Source organism: Salmo salar, chromosome 24 (assembly GCF_965601325.2).
Source record: "Salmo salar chromosome 24, fSalSal1, whole genome shotgun sequence".
Lineage (NCBI taxonomy): Eukaryota > Metazoa > Chordata > Actinopteri > Salmoniformes > Salmonidae > Salmo > Salmo salar.
In genome coordinates this window covers 21676743-21701179 of record NC_138314.1, presented here as the reverse complement: position 1 = coordinate 21701179, position 24437 = coordinate 21676743, and the positions used below count along the sequence as shown (strand labels likewise).

Here is a 24437-nt window from a genome sequence, read left to right as displayed (position 1 = left end):
TCTCTAACTTGGAGTCCACCTGTGGTAAATTCAATTGATTGGACAAGATTTGGAAAGGTACACACACCAGTCTATATAATGTCCCACAGTTGACAGTGCATGTCAGAGCAAAAACCAAGCCATGAGGTCCAAGGAATTGTCCATAGAGCTCAGAGACAGGATTGTGTAGAGGCACAGATCTGGGGAAGGGTACCAAAAATGTCTGAAGCATTGAAGGTCTCCAAAAACACAGTGGCCTCCATCATTCTTAAATGGAAGAAGTTTGGAACCTCCAAGACTCATCCTAGAGCTGGCCGCCCGGACAAACTGAGCAATCGAGGGAGAAGGGCCTTGGTCAGGGAGGTGACCAAGAACCTAATGGTCACTCTGACAGAGCTCCAGAGCTCCTCTGTGGAGATGGGAGAACCTTTCAGAAGGACAACCATCTCTGCAGCACTCCACCAATTGCACCTTTATGGTAGAGTTGCTAGATAGAAGCCACTCCTCAGTAAAAGGTACATGACAGCCTGCTTGGAGTTTGCAGGCACCTAAAGGACTCTCAGACCACAAGAAACAAGATTCTCTGGTCTGACGAAACCAAGATTGAACTCTTTAGACTGAACGCCAAGCATCACGTCTGGAGGAAACCTGGCACCATCCCTGTTACGTTCCCCAGTTTCTGTGTTGTGGGTTTGTATATGTGTGTATTTCAGGAAATGGCTTCCTGAAGTCCTAAGCAGCTGATTGGTCGGCCCCATTGATGATTGGAGCTCTGACCCCGCCCTCTCGTCAGGAGATACAGCTGTTTTCAATTACCGACTCCTGCAGCTTTAAAAGCGAGAGTTTCTTTGTTAGGAGGAGGGAGCTTCTGGGTATGTCCACAAAAAACCCTCTCACCGGACTTTTGAGTTTGCTAGGGACAAAGAGTCTCTGTTTAATCGCTGGTGTTCAGCCAGCAAAGCTAACACCTTTGCTGATATTCGGGAGTTGATGCTGTTGGAGGATTTTAAAAGCAACCTCCCTGATAGAATTGTAGTTAATTTAAATGAACAGAAATTAGCGACATTGGTCCAGGCAGCAGTGTTGGCAGATGAGTATGCTTTGACACACAAGACTGTCTTTGATGCGCCTCGTTTTGAAGGCCGAACGATTACATCATCATTGCCTCGATCGGGTCGCTTTTCCTCCGACGACCCTAAGCCTTTTCACGAAATCCGTGAATGTTTTTACTGTCACCAAAAGGGTCACGTGATTGCGGACTGCCCGGTTTTGAAAAATAAACAAACAGTCCCTGTCACCATCCCCTAAATTGAAAAGCGTGGGTTTAGTCCAGTCTTTGGCTCGTCTGTTGGACCAAGTTATTGATTCAGCATTTAGGAAACCGGATCCTATCTATGCTCCGTTTATCTCTGCCGGTTGCGTTTCCTTAACTGGAGAACAAGCGGATCAAAAGCACATACAAATCTTACGAGACACCGGGGCGGCGCAGTCAGTAATCGTTACTGATGCTTTAGCCTGGTCTCCTGAAACGTATATTTCATATTACAGGGTATAGAGACAAAAACCATACCTGTACCATTAAACTGGGTCCACTTAGTGTCAGACTTGGTATCAGGACTTTCCCGTGTTGGTGTAGTGTCTACACTGCGAGTAAAAGGAGTCACATTGCTACTAGGGAATGATATCGCTGGTGGTAACATCACTCCTGTGTTAGAGGTAGTAGACAACCCAGAAATCAAAACTACAGATGATAAATTGGTTCAAGCATTACCCCATGTTTTTCCTGCTTGTGCGTTAACAAGGGCACAACCTCGCAAGCTAGGAGATGTGGTGGATTTGGCTAGTTCCATTTTTGAGAAGGTTAATTTTCACTGTGGAAGCTAAAACTAAAGAGATCGTGCTCTCACTCGCCCATAACCAGGCGTGGTCCGGACATTTGGGCATCACGAAGACTTATAACCGAGTCCGTCAACATTTCTTTTCAGGCCGGGTTTGAAGTCTGACGTTGTCCACTTTTGTAAAACATGTCATTATGTCAACTCACTGAGAAAGCGAATCAAACAGTTCCTTGTGCGGCGCTCTGCCCAATTCCTGTGGTGGGGGAACCGTTTGAACGAGTGATAATCGATTGTGTAGGTCCGTTGCCGAAAACCAGGTCAGGTAACCAGTTCTTACTAACAATAATGTGCAGTGCTACTCGCTACCCAGAGGCTATCACTCTCCGTACTATAAACGGCTAAGACTGTGGTGATGGCACTAGTGAAGTTCTTCTCTACGTTTGGACTCACTAAAGTAATCCAAATTGATCAGGGAACCAACTTTGTCAAAACTGTTCTCAAATGTGTTCGACTGTATTTCCCATCAGGTCTCCAGTCCATATCATCCAGAGAGTCAAGGGGCCCTCGGACGCTGGCATCAGACGCTAAAGGCGATGCTACGCAAGTATTGCATGGATACCAGTACCAATTGGGATGAGGGGGGTGCCCTTTGTCCTATTTGCTATCAGGGAAACAATACAGGAGTCCTTAGGGTTCAGCCCTGCTGACCTTGTGTTTGGACACACCCCACGGGGTCCGCAAAAAGTTAAGGAGCATATCATATCTCCTACACCCAGTAGCGCCCCTAAAAATGTGTTGGATTATGTCAGTAAGATGCGGGAGACTGCACGCCGCATGTGCGTTAGCCCAAAAGTCTTTCTCCTCGTCTCAAAAACGCATGAAGTTACATGACAAAGATGCTGTTGGCCGTTCTTTTGCACCAGGGGATCAAGTTTTTGTTTTGTTGCCAATCCCTGGCTCATCTCTGTCGGCACGTTTTTCTGGGCCATATCTTGTAGAAAAGAAACTCTGACACCAATTATGTGATAAAGCCCCAGATCGTAGGCATTCTTCCCGTGTGTGTCATTAACATGCTGAAAGCATATTATATACACGTGACTCTCCAGATAGCTCCTCAGGTAAGCAGGTCCAGCTCTCCGTCTCCAGTGTGGCTGCGGTGGTGCTGAAGCCTGGCTGGGACCTAGAAGAGGATAAGGAGGACGGGTTGGAGTTACGCCATACATTACAGCAGTGTGAACGCTTATGTAATTCGGCGATGCTGAAAAAGTTAACCCCTCAAATGGAACATTTGGATAACAATCAAACTAATGATCTTATCCTATTGATAAATAGTTTTCTCAATGCGTTTCAGGACGTTCCAAGTCGCACGTCTATCTTGGAACATGACGTGGATGTGGGGAATAATGCTCCTATACGTCAGCATCCGTACCGGGTTATTGCTAAGCAAAGGGAGGTAATGAAAAGTGAGGTAGCTTATTTATTACAGAATGACATGGCAAAACCCAGTAACAGCTCCTGGAGTTCCCCGTGTATTCTCGTTCCTAAGGCTGACGGTATGTACCGCTTATGTACGGACTATCGTCGCATAAATGCCATTACGAAGTCTGATTATTTCCTCTACCTCGCTTAGATGACCGCATTGATAGAATTGGCTCTGCTGCATAGTTAGTAAGTTAGATTTGCTAAAAGGTTATTGGCAGGTGCCTCTGACCTCTCGAGCTTCTGACATCTTGGCTTTCGTTACGCCTGATAACTTCGTACAATACAATGTGATGCCCTTTGGAATGTGTAATGCACCTGCTACTTTTCAGCGCCTAGTTAACATTGTGTTCACAGATGTTCCAAATTGTACTGCTTACCTTGACGATGTGATGATTCATTTGTCTACTTAGTCTGATCATCTCACCACCTTAAAGTGCGTTTCAGCGGCTGAAGAATGCTTCTTTATCCCTCAATTTGGCCAAGTGTGAGTTTGGGAAGGCTACTGTGAAACTTAGGGAAGCAGGTGGGACGAGGTCAAGTGTGCCCAGTAACTGGCAAAGTGGAAGCAATTGTTGCTTTTCCTGCTCCCATGACTCGCCGCCAGTTGCGCAGATTCCTGGGGATGGTAGGGTACTATCGTACTTTGTAAGAATTTTTCGACAGTAGTAGCTCCCCTTACATCTCTGCTTAGTCCCAAAGTACCATTTAAGTGGTCCCAGGACTGTAACTATGCTTTTGAGTCCGCCAAAGAGCTACTTTGTAGTGCCCCTGTGCTTGCCACCCCAACTTTGACAAGCCTTTTAAGTTGGAGGTTGACGCTAGTATAGTGGGGGTGGGTGCGGTTCTTTTGCAGGAAGATGAAGAGGGAGTGGATCGGCCCGTCAGTTTCTTCTCCCGTAAGTTCAACTCGTGTCAGTCAAGGTACTCCACCATTGAACAAGAGACACTGGCTTCATTGCTAGCCTTACAGTTTTTTGAAGTATATGTGCGCTCCAGTGCCTTGCCTATACTGGTCTTCACGGACCATAATCCTTTAGTGTTTTTGAAGCAAATGTACAAATCAGAACCGCCACCTTATGCGGTGGGCTCTGATTGTATCCTTGTACAATGTACAGATTCAATATGTGAAGGGTTCGGCGAATGTGGTCGCTGATGCTCTATCACGGGTTTAGTAACTAGGGATGCGTGTTGGGTTTTGTTATGTTTTGGGGTGGGGTGGGGTGGGCGTGTTACGTTCCCCAGTTTCTGTGTTGTGGGTTTGTATATGTGTGTATTTCAGGAAATGGCTTCCTGAAGTCCTAAGCAGCTGATTGGTTGGCCCCATTGATGATTGGTGCTCTGACCCCACCCTCTCGTCAGGAGATACAGCTGTTTTCAATTACCGACTCCTGCAGCTTTAAGAGAGAGTTTCTTTGTTAGGAGGAGGGAGCTTCTGGGTATGTCCTGTGTTGGTTGTTGCTCAGAGATAGCTTCTTGGTATGTCCTGTGTTTCGTTGTTGGTCTGTATGAATTTTTGTAAAGTATTTTGTAGCCAGTCCTGCTGACGTTTGTATGCCATAGGACTGTTTTTGATTAGTGAAATTGTTCACTTTAAGTTTGTATTCTGTTTAATTTGTTCCCAGGGGGGGGCACCTTGGGAGTGCTTAGGCAAGAAGCCTGCGGGCATACATATACCCGTAGTATGTACTATGTCATTGCACACTAGGTAAGACCTGGGCGGACCATGCCCTGTATTTTGGTTAGTGCGCCAGTTGGTGCTAGTTAGTTAAGTTGTGGGTGGGTAGGAGAGGGGGCTCTAACTTTTTTACTTTCTTTGCTTCCATCCAGCCCCTTTTCCCCAAATTACTGTGTGAAGGAAAATTCCCTGTTAACGGTAATATATTCTGCCTCTGTCATCCTTACCCGCACCTGCAGTCACATACCTCTTTCACTCCACGGGGAATTGAGTGTAGCAGGGTGTTGCGTTCCCTCTTCCAAAAGGCGTGCTTAACAATCCCTATACTGAAGCATGGTGTTAGCATCCTGTTGTGGGGATGTTTTTCAGCAGCAGGGACTGGGAGACTGGTCAGGACCGAGGGAAAGATGAACGGAGAAAAGTACAGAGATCCTTGATAACCTGCTCCAGAGAGCTCAGGACCTAAAACTGGGGTGAAGGTTCACCTTCCAACAGGACAACAACCTTGAGCGGTCCAGCCAGAGCCTGGTCTTGAACCCGATCAAGCATCTCCTGGAGAGACCTGAAAATAGCTGTGCAGCAACGCACCCCATCTAACATGACAGACCTTGAGAGGATCTGCAGAGAAGAATGGGAGAAACTCCAAATACAGGTGCGCCACGCTTGTAGCATCATACCCAAGAAGACGCGAGGCTATAATCACTGCCTAAGGTGCTTCAACAAAGTCCTGAATACTTATGTAAAATTGATTTTAGTTTTGAATTTAATAAATTCATTAATTTCTAAACCTGTTTTTGCTTTGCCATTATGGGGTATTGTGTGTAGATTGAGGGGGGGAAAAAACTAATCAATTTTAGAATAAGGCTCTAACGTAACAAAATGTGGAAAAAGTCAAGGGGTCTGAACTTTCCGAATGCACATGTCATTTTTCTTACATGCTGACCGCTCGCGATGGTTGCAAAATAAATGTACACATGTTATTCAATCATTGAACCCACACTGCTCACGCGCATCTGCATGGCCAGGCACTAAAATAGAAATTGGATCCATTTGTGACGCTCAACGAGCTGCAAGTCCAGCCTCTCATCGGTTTTAAGGAGCATATACCCACGTGCCATCTCATTGGTTTTTAGGGCATATACCCACATGGGTGATTCTAAGATTAACTGAGGTCCTCACTCCAGTGTTGGTTGTAGTAATGCACAGTAAAGTTAGTTGCCAACCGTCATATAAAGTCCAAAGGAGATGAGAAACAAATTCGGTTTTTCCGAGGATTAATTGTCGGCGTAGTGGACCTTGTGCATTCCAGGTAAAACAAACCAATGTTTATATCCCAGGACAAATTAGCTAGCAACAGCAAGCTAGCTTGCCATAAATGTTTAATGCTTTTTGACTTGTCCCCGAATTAATTATTGGTTCAGAGTTGATATTTCAACCTGCATGTCCTAATCACTTCTGGTGTGGGTTAACAAAATCAACGTGCACGCGTCCGGCTTAGCATGTTACTTTAACTCTGCATTGTCGGGAAAGGGCTCTTAAGTAAGCATTTCACAGTGAAGTCTATACCGGTTGTATTCGGAGCATGTGACATAACATTTGATTTAAATGACTGTAAATCTTACCTTGGTTATGGTAATGAAGTCAGTACCCAAAAAGACACCCTTGACACCATAGATTCTAAATAGTTGCCTGAAGAAATGAAGTTACAATGTTGCCCAAGATAAGATAGGGCTGTAACAAGATGTCTATCAGACTGCTTGTTTCTTTCAAATGTGTAAAATAGTTTTATCCCATATTGGAAGGCATGGTTTCAGTAGCCTAAGTCATTAACCTAGCGAGGGGTGAGCAATAGGCTTCCCGGGGTGCAGTAAAATCCATTGTTCCTTGTTCGAGGACCATGCGACCTGGCAGAAACTTCAAGCTGTTTGGGTTGGGAGTGTCTTGAGTCTGAATGAGCGGCACAATACTGTCAAATCATTTTTGCTATTGTGGTGCTACAACACGTTATATAGCTTGTACAAAATAGAGACATTTACATTAGTGCCTTCAGAAAGTATTCATACCCCTTGACTTATTCCACTTTGTTGCGTTACATCCGAAATTCAAAATGGATTAGATACTTTTTCCTCACTGACACCCCATAATGACAAAGTGAAGATGTTTTGACATTTTTGCAAATGTTAAATGAAATATCAAATTTACATAAAAAAAATTGACTCGGGTGTGAATTCTTTAATTTGACCTTTATTTAACTAGGCATGTCAGTTAACAAATTCTTATTTTCAATGACGGCCTAGGAACAGGGGTAGAACGACAGATGCTTTCAAAATGGTGGCAGTGGCCATCTCCTTGTGACAATGTTGAGTGGAGTCCAATGCAGTCCAATGCAGTCCAGCATACTGATATGCACGCACAGCAAGGCTTAAGAAAAAACATTTTGAGCAGGTTAAATTCGGATAAATGGATCACCAGGATCAACCATGCTAAATAAAAACAACCAGTCACGCAAGATTGTAGATAATCTGATTAGTCACATGTACCACATGCTGACAATGAACAATTCAATTTGATGTAATGTGGACAGAAATGTTACTTCCAAAAACCCATTATGAAAATATTCCTTTGATCAAACTCCCACTGCATCATTAGGCAAGTAGGGATATTGTGCTGACTGGGCTGGTGTATTTCCGCCAGTGAGAGGCAAGCTGAGCAACTAGCTAACTAGTTAGCTATTAATGTTCTATTAAACCAGTTAAAAGGTATAACAGTTGCAATATAATTTAACTTTAGATGGAGCTACAATCACGTTAGCGCACTAGTCTCATATCTGCGTCAGACCTCGGCTTGGGTTATGAAACTGTTAAGAGCTACTATAGCTAGCTGCTTACTTACTAATTAGTTGAGGAACACGAAGTGATAGAAAACGTGAAAACATGCATTCCTACAGCTCATTGATATCTTCAGTACTCAACGAATCCACAGAGAGAAACTTACGGACTTCAAATTCTTAGAGATACCTGACCTGCTTGTAAGTCGCCATGTTTCTAAACAGTGACTCAATTTCCGTAAACTCTGCTGAGGGCGGAAACCGTCCTTGTATTTTTATGTAAGCAAATTGTGTATGCCTTCCTATATGATACACAACCACAAGGTAGATGAAAGGTACATTTTATAACATTCATTACATATGGGTGTGTCTCATGATGATAAACAAATGCAACAAATTAAAACTATTAAATTGACTTGTTTTGCATTCATTTATTGATCTTTACATAAGGAAATACAACAAATGTGTTCAAATATTTTGATATGGGTGCTTTTAGGTTTCAGCAGGTGAGGCTTGCTGTATAAACCAGCCACTTCTTTCCTATACTAGTCAGTCAGTCATAAATCAAAGACTTGATATTTCGTTCAGGAATTGACCTACAAAATAACGATTTTAACTACTAAACTTCACACAATAGCATTGCTGGGAATTAGCTGGCAAACAAATGTTAGTCAGCCGGAAGACAGAAGTTAAATAAAATTCAATTTCAACTTACTCTGTCGATTGTCTGTAGGCTTAGTCTTTATGCAGGGGGAATTAAATAACATTCATTTAACGTATAATTAAAAAGCATTTCCAAACGTGGGTCTTTGTAGACCCGTGCAGTTCCTTGGAGGTCAGTTCCTCTCTGCTTACCTCATGTCAAAATAAAAGTCGCCCACAAGTTCGTGCTTTTTTTGTGTGCAGGTGTGGCGCACTTGCGGGAATTTTATTTTGACATGAGGTAAGCGGGTCTACTACAACATACCCACGTTTGGAAAGTCTTTAAATGCATGTTCTATTAGATGTTTGTTTTTTGTTGTTGCATAATGACCAACCCTATGGACAATTGGCAGAGTAAAGTACAATTTATCTAACTTCTGGCTGACTACTCGTTTTTTTTAAAGCAAATTCCTACCAACGCTACTGTGTAAATACTATAGTTGCTAAAATAAACTATTGTAGAGTAAATTATAATTACTGCTGATGTAGTGTGCATTCTTCATTTGCACTGCAGATTAATTAACATATACAAGTATTGTATTTTTTTAACTATTTTTAAGACAGCGGTTCTTACTTTGGATCAAGTAGTTTAAAACCTCTGTATTGGTCCCCACCATGACCAGGTAAAATGCAGAGTCGTGGATAGCAAACATTGAAAAGTGCTTCAAGATTATTGAATAGTCAGCAGAAGACCATAGCCATATGAAATGCTGATATGGAGAAAAGAAAAACAGAAGGAATACAACATCTGGTGTAGAAGAGCAAAAAGGTAACCCTTACGGGTTTATGATGAAACCATGTGTTGACCATTTACTTGGAAGTGTATTTTTAGCATGTGTAGGTAGGTGTCTGATGCCACAAGTGAAAGTTATGGTTCAACTGTGTGTTTCGCTTGAGGTGCTTGACAAGGGTTGTAGTTATTCTGGCATGTTCTGCTAGGGGGTGCTGATTCTATAAAGGTAGAAATAGTGTGAGGTGCCATCGGTCTAACTAAAGCCTTGTTCACACTGGTAGTTTGAAATGACTCAAATCCTATTTTTTGCCGTATCCAATTCTAATCTTTTATTTTTCCTGCAGTCTGAACAGCCAAAAAGCACATGGAATCATATTTCAAGCCACATTTGTAACCACCTTCGTAGGTGGTTTGAAATCAGATACAAATCTGATTCCTGTCCATGCGAATTAAGTCTGAAGGGTCAAATCTAATTTGCCCTCAAGTGGTATTTACTGTTATTTGGCATATCTTGTTACTTGCTAGCTACTCTTGACATGACAAGAATGTGGTAGCTAACTAGCTTGCTGTTTACAAACAAATGAGTAAATGTACTAGAAAGCTAAACAGCTACCTAGCTGACTGCTGTGGCTAGCCAAAAAGGACTTTTGAAAGTTGGTTCATCTTATATCCTTTGCAGCTCTAAAAGTATTCCTACATTAAGATTAACATTCAAAGCAACGGGAAATATTAATGGCAGGCTTACATGCAGTAAATGAGGTGATTCTACTTGTGTGTATGTACTGACATGTATGTGTAACTGATACACTACATGTTAATGTTTTTAAATGTATGCAAATGTCTTTTTCGTTATGTTATGTGTCGGACCCCAGTAAGACTAGGTGTTGCCATTGGCGTCGGCTAAGGGGGATCCTAATAAATCAAATAAAATGTGGGATCCTTCCCCCACAGCACCCCCCCCACGCGTTTTCCATTGTTTTGGTCGAATTCCATTCATCTATTGTTGTCACCTTAGCTTGCTAAATAACTTCTGAGTGATAGGAAGCACGAGCACCACCAATCACTCTATACCACTGCACACACACACTTGCATACTCATGTCAGGAAATGACTGCCATCTGAACACATGGTCACTTGTAACTTGCTGTTTGGACAGTCAGTATTCCAAAACAGATTTGAAAAACTAAAATGATTTGAGCATTAAGGCCTGCAGTGTGAACAAGACTTAACTACATCACATTTACAAATCTTGAATCGGTGACTCAAGTGCAGGTATAATGTAGAAGTGCGGATTGAGAACATGATTGTGAATGTATAGAGTTCCTGTGAAGGTAGTATTAGAAGTAGATGCTGATTGGGAGTGTAGCGGAGGTGCTGATTGGGAGTGACTTTGCCGACAGTGCTGATTGTGAGAGTGGAGGACTTATAAGGCTTCACTTCTACAGCATTACCAACCTGCTCAGTCCAAAATTAAAGTAAACCAACACAAACTTAAATACAGCAGAGGCAGCCACAAGAAAGGACAAGCGTAAGGAGAAACTCTGACCTTTCACCTCTTAGGTATGTTCTGTACTGTATGCCCTGCATGTAGATACATAAGGCTGACTTTTGCAGCACTGACAGTCACGTGACCATGTAAAACAACTAAGTGACTAAGAAAGCAATCGGTGAAGGACAAAAAAAGGCTAAAACTCATACATTACAGCCTGACACGTGCAACATAATCCAGCATCTGATTAACATTATTATACATGATCAAATATGACAGCACTGCTAGAGGTACATTTAACCTACCTAGTAAGAAGTGTACACCACACAATGGGCTAAAATGGTCATCAGATTACTTCCAAAATATCAGACGTATAAGACACAAAGGAACCACTAAAGGAGGTCTTCCTATGGCCCCTGTAAGTGTATAACCCCTGGATGAGTAGAGGAATGGTAGTGACATCATCACCCTGAGAGACCAGGGCTGTCATGGGAATCCTTACTGGCCCTCACAGAGCAATGGGGAATGGACTAAGTATAAGAGCAGAGGGTCAAATTTGAGCGGTTGAGCCCAGAACGGGATATATAGTATACAGTTGAAGTCGGAAGTTTACATACTTAGGTTGGGGTCATTAAAGCTAGTTTTTCAGCCACTCCACAAATTTCTTGTTAACAAACTATAGATTTGTCTAATCGGTTAGGACATCTACTTTGTGCATGACAAGTAATTTTCCCAACAATTGTTTTCAGACAGATTATTTCACAATCACAATTCCAGTGGGTCAGAAGTTTACATACACCAAGTTGAATGTGCCTTTAAACAGCTTGGAAAATTACGTCATGGCTTTAGAAGCTTCTGATAGGCTAATTGACATCAGTTGAGTCAATTGGAGGTGTACCTGTGGATGCATTTCAAGGCCTACCTTCAAACTCAGTGCCTCTTTGCTTGACATCATGGGAAAATCAGCCAAGACCTCAGAAAAAAAATGGATGACTTCCACAAGTCTGATTCATCCTTGGGAGCAATTTCCAAACGCCTGAAGGTACCACGTTCATCTGTACAAACAATAGTACACAAGTATAAACACCATAGGACCACGCAGCTGTCATATCGCTCAGGAAAGAGACAGGGTCTGTCTCCTAGAGATGAATGTATATTGATGCGAGAAGTGCGAATCAATCCCAGAACAGCGGCAAAGGACCTTGTGAAGATGCTGGAGGAAACAGGTACAAAAGTATCGATATCCACAGTAAAACGAGTCCTATATCGACATAACCTGAAAGGCTGCTCAGCAAGGAAGAAGCCACTGCTCCAAAACCGCCATAAAAAAGCCAGACTACGGTTTGCAAGTGCACATGGGGACAAAGATCATACTTTTTGGAGAAATGTCCTCTGGTCTGATGAAACAAAAATAGAACTGTTTGGCCATAATGACCATCATTATGTTTGGAGGAAAAAGGGGGACGCTTGCAAGCCGAAGAACACCATCCCAACTGTGAAGCACGGGGGTGGCAGCATCATGTTGTGGGGGTGCTTTGAAGCAGGAGGGACTGGTGCATTTCACAAAATAGATGGCATCATGAGGATGGAAAATTATGTGGATATATTTTAGCAACATCTCAAGACATCAGTCAGGAAGTTAAAGCTTGGTCGCAAGTGGGTCTTCCAAATGGACAATGACCCCAAGCATACTTCCAAAGGTGTGGCAAAATGGCTTAAGGACAACAAAGTCAAGGTATTGGAGTGGCCATCAAAAAGCCCTGACCTCAAATCCTATAGAAAATTTGTGGGCCGAACTGAAAAAGCGGGTGCGAGCAAGGAGGCCTACAAACCTGACTCAGTTACACCAGTTGTCAGGAGGAATGGGCCAAAATTCATCCAACTTATTGTGGGAAGCCTGTGGAAGGCTACCCGAAACATTTGACCCAAGTTTAAATTGTTTTTAAGGCAATGCTACCAAATACTAATTGAGTGCATGCATGTCAAATTCTGACCCACTGGGCATGTCATGAAAGAAATAAAGGCTGAAATAAATAATTCTCTACTATTCTGACATTTTACATTTTTAAAATAAAGTGGTGATCCTAACTGACCTAAAACCGGGGATTTTTACTAGGATTAAATGTCAGGAATTGTGTGTAAAACTGAGGTTAAATGTATTTGGCAAAGGTGTATGTAAACTTCTGACTTGAACTGTATGTGTGTGTCCTTTCTGTATCTAATCTTCATCACTGGACCCAGACAAGAAGCTCTCTAAATTAAGCAAGGTTTTCAATCTGATAGAAAAGCTGAGGGCAAACTAAAGTAGGCAGAAAACCTCCCCACTAGACTGCCATATCCTCTGTGCATACCAACGGATTACTTCTGACAAAGAATATGATAGCTACCAGCACAGGGACAACGGATGTACCAGGGGCCTCATTTATAACCTTTGCAGACATTTTATTCAAAAATAGTTCAACTTTGCACCTGCCATACATATGCATATTTCCAGTTATAAAATCAGACCTGTGGTGAAACTGTGCGTCAACAGGCATTATAACACCGCCTGTAAAACCCCAGCATTCACCTTTTATGGTGACAACGCCCTTATTTGCTGTATACTTTGGAAGTATTGGAATTAGACCAAGACAGCATCTAAAGAAAATAGCAATGGGAAACTTCACCAAATGTCTTTGGAGGTGTTGGCAGAATATTTTCTTTTGCAGTGACATTTGCTTTATCTGACCGTGTCTGATAGAAGAAAAAAAAATTCACATTTTTGTGGACCTGTAAACAGATCGTTTTAATTCAATAATGTTTTGTATAAACTTTTTCCTGAACCAAAACATCCTGCACTGCCCGCAAATTCTACTTCAACATTGTCTACTCTGAAAAAAATGTTGAACTTCAGTAGGCCTACTTACAGTGGTAGCCTACACACTTCAATGCAAAAGATCAACTGTTTGTTATTAACTATGCTCCTCTCGAATGAATAGATCAAAAACGTGTAATAGCCTATCTAATAGGCCCAATTAAAAAGAGATGAGTATGGTCATTTATTGTATGGTTATGTCAGAAATATGAACTCAACTCGCACAGAAAAGGTAAGGAATGTATTCTGCAATGGTTATGATAAGCCTATACACCGAGTGTACAAAACATTAAGAACACCTGCTCTTTCCATGACAGACTGACCAGGTGAATTTCAGGTGAAAGCTATGATCCCTTATTGATGTCACTTATTAAATTTACTTCAAAATCAGTGTAGATGCAGGGGAGGAGACATGTTAAAGATGGATTTGAGACATGGTTTGTATGTGTGCCATTCAGAGGGTGAATGGGCAAGACAAAAGCATTAAGTGCCTCAATGGGGTATGGTAGTAGGTGCCAGCCCAGGAGCACCAATGTGTCAAGAACTGCAATGCTTCTGGGTTTCACACTCAAGTTTCCCCGTGTGTATCAAGAATGGTCCACCACCCAAATGACATCCAGCCAACTTGACAACTGTGGGAAGCATTCTTGTGGAATGCTTGTAGAGACCATGCCCCGACGAAATGAGGCTGTTCTGAGGGCAAAAAGGGGGGTGCAACTCAATATTAGGAAGGTGTTCCTAATGTTTGGTGTACGCATGTTTAAATGAAATATTGTCTACCCGAGAAATTTGACATTACAGTATTCAGATGTAGCCTACACAAACGTTAATGGAAAAGGAACCGTCTCTTCTACCGTTAAACTGCCCTTCACGTTGGATCGCATAGAGCAAAATACTTGAAATAGCGCATCTATTTACTATTGTAAAGTGGGTTTCATTAATTGAGAAATGGGATAAATTGTAGCATATACTAACTTGCTGTAGGCCTATAGGCAATTTTGTGAGTATGAAGCCATTAGTCAGAAATGGTGAGGAATTAATTATGAAATGATCATGGAAATGAAATAAATGACTTTAATTATTTTAGAATGCAAATAAAATAAATTGATTTTCGCTCTTCTCACTAATGACAAATTACTGTATGTTATATTTAGCTACCTGTTTTTGTTATGAATTCGAGTATTATATACAGTGGCTTCAGAATTCAGTATTCACACCCCTTGACTTTTTCCACATTTGGTTATTTTACAGCCTGAATTTAAAATGGATTAAATTGAGATTGTGTCACTGGGCTACACAATACCCCATAATGTGAAAGTTGAATTATGTTTTTAGAAATGTTAACAAATTAATAAAAAAATGAAAAGCTGAAATGTCTTGAGTCATCCCTTTTATGGCAACCTAAATGAACATTGTCTTAAGTCACAAGTTCCATGGTCTCACTCTGTGCAATAATAGTTTAACAGGATTTTTTTTGTGACCATCTCATCTCTGTACCCTACACATACAGATAATTGTAAAGTCCCTCAGTTGAGCAGTGAATTTCAAACACATATTCAACCACAGACCAGGGAGGTTTTAAAATGCCTCGCAAAGCAAGGCACCTATTGGTAGATGGGTAAAAATAAAAAAGCATTGAATATCCCTTTGAGCATGAAGTTATTAATTAGGCTTTGGATGGTGCATCAACACACCCAGTCACTACAAAGACGCAGGCGTCTTTCCTAACTCAGTTGCAGGAGAGGGATTTGTGGTGAGGCCAATGGTGAGTTTAATGGCTGTGATAGGAAAAAAAACTGATGGATCATCAACATTGTAGTTACTCCACAAGACTAACTTAAATGAGAGTGAAAAGCCTGTACAGAATAAAAATATTCCAAAACATTTGGAACAGTTTTGCAAGAAACTGCCAAAAATGTGGCAAAGAAATTAACTTTATACCCTGATGAGGAAAATCCAACAACACATTTGAGTAGCACTATATTTTCAAGCATGGTGGTGGCTGCATCGTTATGGGTATGCTCGTCATTGGCAAGGACTAGGGAGTTTTTTGGGGATAAAAATAAAATAGAGGTAAGCGCAGGCAAAATCCTAGAGGAAAACCTGATTGAGTCTGCTTTCCAACAGACAAATTCACCTTTCAGAAGGCCAAGCATACACTGGAGTTGCTTACCAGGACAACATTGAATGTTCCCTAGTGGCCTAGTTACAGTTGTGACTTAAATCAGCTTGAAAATCTATGGCAAGACTTAAATGTCTTGTCTAGCAATGATCACCAAACAATTTAACAGAGCTTGAATAATTTTAAAAGAATGTCCAAATACTGTACATCTCAGGTGTGCAAAGCACTTAGACTTACCAATAAAGACTCAGCTGTAATCACTGCCAAAGGTGATTATAACATGTATTGACTTAGGGGTGTGAATACTTATGTAAATGAGATTTCTGTATTTCATTTTCAATAAATAAGCAACATTTATATAAACATGTTTGCACTGTCATAGGTTATTGTGTGTAGATGGGTAAACATCCATTCAGGTTTCACATAATTCACTAAATGTGGAATAAGTCAAGGGGTATGAATACTTTCTGAAGGCCACTGTATTCCTGCACAAGGCTACTACGCTACTTTTCCCTTAATTGCAATGCAAACATTCAACCACTTCAAAATGCATATGCATAGTGGCAGGATAATCATTCTCACATCAAGTTCAGTTTTTATAAATGACAACATTTGCTTAAACTGCTGCATGCATGTTTTGGGGCATATTTTGTGTGTACACAGCATTTATAAATGAGGACCCACCTCAATTCTACTGCAGCAAAAAAACATTGATGACCTTGCGCAATATCAAGACTGATCGAAGTTTGTAAAGGACAAGATCTTAAGAGTTCTATGCTGTCCTGCAGTCCAGCCCCAGTGCTGGTGACAGCATGCAGTGTGTATGCCTTAGTGTAGTGTGCACAGGTGTGGGCGCCAATGCTGGTTCCCCTTCTCTGTAGGGAAGGATGGGATCTTTCAGGGCTTTTCTTGTGGGGCCTTGATGTGAAAGGGTGCAGAGACAAAGGGGTCTACTGAGCTCACCTCTGAAGTCCAGGAGTGTAAGGGTCCCACAGGTACTGAGCCCACAGCAGCCTGCCTGCTCACATTGGACAACACCCTCTGAGCTGTCACAGGTTGGTGAGGCAAAGGGCCCTCAAAGTGTCGGGAGTACTTGGCCAGGGCCTGTGGGCGGAAAGGCTGCGTGGCCACCTGGCTCAAGAGGGCTGGTTCAGGGGCCACAGGGTGAACCACAGCTGGGTGAGGGTGCTGGGTCTTGGGCTTCACGAAGGGGGCCTGCAGGAAGACGTCTGGATGCTGTTGAGCCACAACAGAGGGACGTTGGAAGGGGGCATTTGCAAACACGTCACCTGCCTCTTGTTCAATCCTGAAGGGGGATTTGAAGAAGACATCAGACACAACCTCAACCACCCTGGCTTGCTGGGGCATCTGGTGGGAATGAGTCAGGGATGGGGCACAGAGGGATGGGGTAGGTTGGTGGGAGGAATTGGAGAGTTGTGGGTGTGATAGGGATGGCTGGGAGGATGGGAGGGGAAATTCAGACCCCTGCTGCTCCTCTTCATCTGAATCCAGCAGCAATGGTCTGGAGCCACTGCAGTCATGGACCACACCCCTCTCCCTGGCCCTCCTGCCCTGCTCCTCCTTCACTCTCTCGTCTTCCTCATCATCGCTGGAGTGGATACAGCCCTCGTTTGCTCTGTGGCCTTCTCCACGCAGCTCCATTTCAGAACCCCCCTCGTCCAGCACAGCGTAACCGTTACTCACCCCTTTCAGCTCTGCAGAGGAGAGAAGGCACAGAGTAATGGATAAGACTTGAGATGTGTAAATGGAGACAAGATGATACATCAATTGAGTTGAAATTGAGAAACCTCCTGCAGCTCTGAAGACTACGGTCTGTGTTCAAGTAAACACCATGGAAACAGCAATAACAGCACAATGGTCCAACAGCAGAAAGCCAGCACGACTACATCAAAAACACATGTTCTACTCTATACAACACAATGTGACAGACAAGACTATTCAGCACTATCACCACAACAAAATACATTGTTTCCACTAATTGATTTCAGCAGACCTGCAACATTCTCTAAGCATATATACTCAATACCTCAACACAATTCCATGTACCATTACAGAGCAAGTAATACTGTCAGATTTAGGGTTGTAATTAGTAAGTTATATAAAGATATAGGGACTTGATAAGAAGGAAGTGGACCTATGGAAACAAGGAGTGAGAGGACTCACAGGAGCAGAAACAAAGAGAGAGGGGGGCAGAAACAGGGGCAGTCTTACCTTGGTAGTGCAGGTAGCAGGAGTTAGCCGGTAGCTCCAGAGGTATAGGGTTAGTGGCAGCCATTGTAGGGCACAGTTCAAAGTCAGCCAGAGGGCAAAGAGCTGGGCAGGGTGTGAGTAAGAGAAGAGCTAGAACTGTATCTCTAAGCTTCTCAACCTCCCACTGGATTGAAAAGGCAAGAAGCTAGGTGTGTGAGTTCTACAGTCAGTGAGAGCACTCAACCCCATGTAAGAGTGCAGTGTGTTAAGTGTGTTAGTTGCTTAACTGAGTGAGAGCACCGAGGTGTAATAGGATGATTGGGCACTTCCATACTGTAGCGTCAATGAGAACTGTGTTTCGATCAATAGGGCAAAAATATATATTTTTTTGTTTTCAAAACGCGGAGGCCCCTGAAAGCCATTAGCGCATTTATGAGCTGCCATACTGACAGCATTCGCTGTCTGAAGTGTGAGCCTTGGCATTGTTAGGGAAGTGAATTATGTGGGTGTGTGACTAAGCAACAGACTGCGTTAATCAGCCAAAGGATGCATACTGTGCCTATAGCTACTTGCTCTTCCAATCATCTCATAACACTAGGATATATTGAACTACATTTCCTACTGGTGAACTGAAAGACACCAAGGAGACTAGTTACATCCACATTTACATGTTTATTTAATGTTCCTTTGTTTTCTTTTTTTGCTTATTTCATAAAAATAGAAGGTACACACTAGATAACGCTTTGCTTTCACATATTAACATTTGCTGTTTGTTCATTTCAACAGTTTTCATCTAATCAAATTATACTTGTCACCGTTTCCCCTAGCAAACACACTAGGCACATCCATTTCACAGCAACACAATTAAAACTCTACTGGCAAGGCTAGACCTCTACTGAATACAGCACTGTGGTGTCTAAGAACAATATGATCACTACTGTAGAATTGCATAGGTTAGCTACACTAAAACCTGCAGAAGACTGAACTGTACAACGTGTTGATCAGAGAGAAAAATGAATAAAAACCAAACAAGAGTAGCTTTACTGATTATCTGTCCATACACTTCAGATTCCACAGGCCAATTTCTAAAACTTACTGTACAATATATGGTTTGGTGAGGGGTAAAACAATGTTTTCTCAAAGATACTAGCAGTAACATCAACGGAAATGTATCATTTTGCTTTGTATACTTTCAAGTATGGAAACAAAACTTTTTGAGATGCATTATACGGGTTGCATTTCAGTTTCTGAAATATTGTATCATTTTGATATGCCTCAGGAGGTAAATCAAGGGTGGGTACAATGTAGTGCATCACATCCACTGATTATGCTTACTGGGAGGAGGACAAAGATGAGTCAAGACAAACTTTGGTTCTGTTTCCAACAAATTATACTAAATTGCACTGTAACTTGTAAGTAGGTAGGCTAGATAGCTTGTGTGATACATTTAGGGGTTAACAGTAAAGGAGGAGGAAAATAAGGGACAGAGATATCAGGAAGACCCTTCCGTCATAAGCCCTGTTTTCAGAGGGAGGGCTTTAAGAGGTGGAAGAAATCTATTCCCTTCAAGCTACTAAATAAACTACAGCTCAGAGAAAGAAAATCAAACTAGAAATAGGTCAAAACCAGGGATGAGGTGTGATGACAATACCTCAATAAGGTACAGTAGGTAACAAGCACAGAGCTATCCTCAGAACACAACCAAATTAAGATAGGGAAGCAACTAGCCCTATGGTTTTAACTACGCTAAAATAGTCTTCCACAAGACCAAGAATAGACAAAAATACTTTGGACAAAAAGGAGGGACAGGATGGTAGTACTCTTAAATACAGCTTCATAAATAATAAACAAAAATACATTTTTTTCCATTCAAGTATATGTACTTGTTATGAACTTTATATATTCCATATTGACTCACTTCATACATTCATTCTATAGTACTATCAATAGTCACATTTATTCATACCATGATATATATATATATATTTTAAAATTAAAACACTTTCAAAGTAGTAGTTAAAGTACATTTTTAAAGGGAGAATGAGGACATTGAAACAGTGGTTTTATATACATAAGAGTTGGTGGGGAATGGATTTGTCCAGATTTAAGTTGGACATTACATCATAGGCAAGCAACATCAAGAGGTGTGTGTGTGTGTTGTATGGACAGGTAGATCAGACAAAAGGGAGGTGGATATGAATGATTATGAACATGTGCAACAGAGGCACATGGAACAAATAGAGAAACGGATTGCCTGTACTGTATGGCTACACCAGCGCAACACAAGCAGACAGACAAAACCCAAGCTGCACCTAGTTCTCGCTCTGCTGGCTCACTGGTGAATATCAACCGACTCATTAAACAACCACTGCACAGTTCTGTTGTACCTGCGAGTCTTATTCTCATGCTTATTTCCATGCTCAATATGGCACTCTTTTCTATCGCACACACTGAATTTACAGCTGCCAATGGGCCGATGATAGAAACAAACAAACCCAAATAAACCCAATACTAATTGGTGTATTCCAATTCTTATTGGAATACACATGACCAAAGGACAAGGGCATTCAAATGAATCACACACATTTAGAATAATACCACGATTGTGTCAACCTTTCCAGACAATTCTTAGACTTAAGGGCATAGTGGGAGGAAAGAAATGCACCAGCTCAATATAATCTTAAAGGAGGACTACAGGAAATTCATAGCATAGGAACAATAATCCCAGGAAACCTTGAGATAAACAGATTGTAGCTCTTACGTAAAGAACAGCCAGGATAAACATGGTTGCACAGTAAAGGAGATTGTTGTTGTAGTAGACCTGAATATCAGCGCCAGTTTGAGGGTAGCTGGCGACGCCTGTAGAGATCAGATGTTTACCGTAACCGTGGACATTGCACAAACACTTATGAGCTTACAATGGCAGACATCTTACAACATTTGCAACAGACAGCCAAACATTCCCAGGGGGCAGCAGTGGATCACAGCAGTTTGATAACAGTTAAACACACAGCAGAAGACCAAGGACTGACAGCTTATCGTCATTATTTGTCCCCCCCGTAATGCCCAATGCAAGCAGCTCTGGATAGTTCAGTCAGCATATGCTTTTCTAAAGGGCAACTGCTTTGCTCTATAGACTATACATGATCATAGCTGCTACAGGAAGAGTGCCTACAGATAACCAGGAGAGATAGAAGCACTGTACTGTTGTGTTACATGGTCAGACCTGTGACAAATAGCCAGGGGTGGATTGTATAAGTGATCAAACATTGTAGAACCAAGCAAAGACAAATCGGGTTATGGGCAAGCCAGGCAGTATGTGCATGAGGTGGGGTTGAATCTGCATGGAAGGACAATTAGGAATGTTGACAGATTGATGAAAGCGCGATAATGCCCATAGTGCAGCCAAGACAGAAGCAGACAATGTGTCAGGGCGGGGGGTTAATGCAAAGTTGTTACACCAACATGGGAATGCCAACGGCCACCATTGTATCACGCAAGCAAGAGATGGAGGCGGGGGCAAGGAGGCACACCGGAGAAAGTTTTCACTAGTCTATTTCACCTCGCAAGGTGCTACAGAAGTGCCTCTGCTGCCCCCTCTCCATCCCCTACGTGTTACGATTGCACGCTGCCCCTTCGACCTCTCTCTCCCAACCCCCCTAGAGGTCGATGAGCTGATCCACCAGCAGAAGGGAGCGGGCCATGTTGGGGATGCTGGACTCTGAACTGCCACTGTTGCTGCGCGAGTGACCACCTGAAACGTGCCAGAGAGAGAGAGAGGGAGACAAGGACATAAGGGGAGCAAGGAAGAGAGAAGAGGGAGAAAGGCGAACAAGCGGGTGTGAGAGTAATGTTTAGAGAGAGAATTTGACAGAACAGAGATCAGAACATAAAATGGCAAATAATTGAGAATCGGTGAAAGAGGGCGGAGAAGAGAGCAGAATGACAGGAGCAGACAGGGGTGAATGAGGGACGGGGGAAGAGAAGAAAGATACAGAAAGTAAGCTGAGGTTATCTATATGCAGCCGCAGCATTTCAGGGAAAGCGTGCTGGGAGGACATACTGTAAGTCGTCCTACCCTCTGGAAGAACTACTCCTTCAAGCTCTGCCTTTGGTGCTTCTGTTCTGACAGACTGTACAAAACAACTGCAGAACAGTGCCTCCTTTTGATCGGAACTGCCAATTCTTATTACCAATGAAAAGTGAATGAGAGAAAGCTAAGAGAAACCCACCGATGTGAGAGCATGCTAGGACGAGGGCTAGCTAAGGTTACAGCACAATCCAGCTATAAGTTGCTCTCATCAGGTGTAAGTGATTAACTAAGGTGTTAGCTAGGGTCTTCTCAGCAATGGCTGTGCTCATTCATGGTCACCTTGGGTTATATGGGTTAAGGAAGACAGCTCATACAGAACAGTACTCTGGTCTTCAGAAGATCTGTGTGGACCAACGAGACACATGGATCCAAACCCTATCTACATTCTGCTGGTCTACCTTACATACCTTGGTTGTTGGAGTTTTTGGAGATGAGCACAGGGATGGGGTCAAACTCGTCCTCAGTGCCCTTCTCCCCAGCCTCAGGTGGCTGGAAGCCCGACATGAGGTAAGCAGAGTCTGCAGGTGGAGGAGAGGAGGTGAAGGGATGATGGAGGGAGAAGGTTAGCACAGCCCAGGAGAGTGCGAGTGGGGGGAGGGTGCAGGGAGTAGAGACAGATGCAGCCAGAGCAGTCACAACGTTAGTACTAAGCCATGCATCTGATGTGGCTTTTGTAAATGAGTCAAGGGTCTGCAGAAGATCCCACAATGCTGTGGCTGCTGTATAGCGCTACAAATTAATACCTCACTGTTTGAACTATGAAGGGCGGTTGATACGGGCTGCCGACAGGTCTGTATCAATATCTAATTACCTTCTGAAATTATATAGTTCATCTTGATATTACTAATATGACAGTTTAACATCATACATTCAAAGGTCACTTGCCTTTGAACATGTATTTTAGTGTTTTGACTGAGCATTAAAGCTGAGAGATATTGCAGGCGTGTGGTTTAGTTTGGGCTGAACAGAAGTTGGAAGTCAGACTAGCTGAGGGGCGTTTACACAGGTAACACACTGAGTGTACAAAACATGACAGACTGACCAGGTGAATCCAGGTGATGTCACTTGTTAAATCCACTTCAAATCAGTGTAGATGAAAGGGAGGAGAAAGGTTAAAGAAGGATTTTTAAGCCGCGAGACAATTGAGACATGGATTGTGTATGTTTGCCATTCAGAGGGTGAATGGGGAAGACCAGGATTCATACAGACAGTACAAGTCAAATTCAAGTACTTTTTCAAGCACAAATATTTATTTTCAAGGATCATCAATTTGTAATAGCTCCTATTATGCAATTGTTTCTAGTCGCAGTCATCACTACCTTACAAGTTCAACTCAATAATACGGGTTTCACTTTATTTACTATGAGTGGTAAGTCAGTACTGATGATGTTGACTGATTTCCTTATATGAACTCTAACTCAGTAAAATCTTTGAAATTGTTGCACTTATATTTTTGTTCAGTATACATATTATTAAATGGTCTTTATATTTCACTAAATGACATGAAAGTGAATTCTGACGGTGTAAAAAGCCATTCGTAGACTCAAAAATATTGTCTTCTATACCCATTAGAAGAAAATTAAGTTGTGTTTGACACAATTTACATTTCTGGGGAACCCACATGGGTCCCAGACCCCAAGTTTGGGAACCACTGTACTACTAACCTCTCTCCCTGCTTGCTTCAATGCTTCCTCTCTCTGTGTATCACCTTTGCAGCCTGACTCACCACTGTCTGTCTCACTACTCTATGCCGAAAAGGTATTTTGTTATAAGAATTTATAGTAGCCCATGTTTGGATTACAGCTAGTTTAATTTCAGTCAACTGGTCCTGCTGAGGTCAGGTTTCGTTCAACATTAGCGTCTAACTTAATCCTTCTAGCCAGCTAGTTATAGCTAGCTACCTGGCTAATAGCCAGAGCCTTTGAACTACCTAGCTAGACACCTGACTGAAATATAAGCGACTATTTACCAGTTGTACACTGGGGGGGGGGGGGGGGGGGGGGGGGTCTGACACGGCAGGAGTCAAGGGATGTTAAAAGAATTCCCACTGTCAGCGGTGTTCCTTTGCTACTTGCAACTGTAGGTCTGGGCTGAGGTAGCTCGTTTCACCTCTCGACCCTACGTCGTAGGCGGAGTTTCCCGTTGGACAGAGTAGTGAATGAACGCGCTGCTAACAAGGCAAATCCGGGAGATTAAACGCCATTTCCCAAATAGAAAGGTACTTTGGAAGTACCAACTTGAGAAAATGTCTGATTTTGAAGGTATTCCAGTAGTTGAATTTCAGAGCGCCAAATTCATGTTCTAAGCACCTTGTGCAAACCCTGCAAAATATTTTTTTAAAGTGCCTTTGAATGGGGTATGGTAGTATTATGGTAGCTAGGCGCACAGGTTGCAACACTGCAACACTGCTGGGATTTTCACGCTCAACAGTT

General features: G+C 42.4%; 1 protein-coding gene across 37 annotated transcripts in view; it reads right to left on the bottom strand.

Annotated features, from left to right (window-relative positions):
- The window catches only part of LOC106585601 (AP2-associated protein kinase 1), a 62261-nt gene that overhangs the window by 8698 nt on the left and 29126 nt on the right, over positions 1-24437 (bottom strand). For 17 of the 37 annotated variants that reach the window (XM_045706910.2, XM_045706916.2, XM_045706917.2 and 14 more), the window contains 3 exons: positions 22413-22523; positions 16665-17416; positions 7199-7395 (listed from right to left, as the gene is read on the bottom strand). In XM_045706910.2, the coding sequence (XP_045562866.2) occupies positions 7240-7395; positions 16665-17416; positions 22413-22523 (1019 nt within the window). In that variant the 3' untranslated portion in view covers positions 7199-7239. Of the gene's footprint in view, positions 1-7198; positions 7396-7866; positions 17417-18564; positions 21667-22412; positions 22524-23047; positions 23083-24437 lie in introns of those variants that run through there. The other 20 variants (XM_045706915.2, XM_045706925.2, XM_045706928.2 and 17 more) reach the window with 9 other exon arrangements.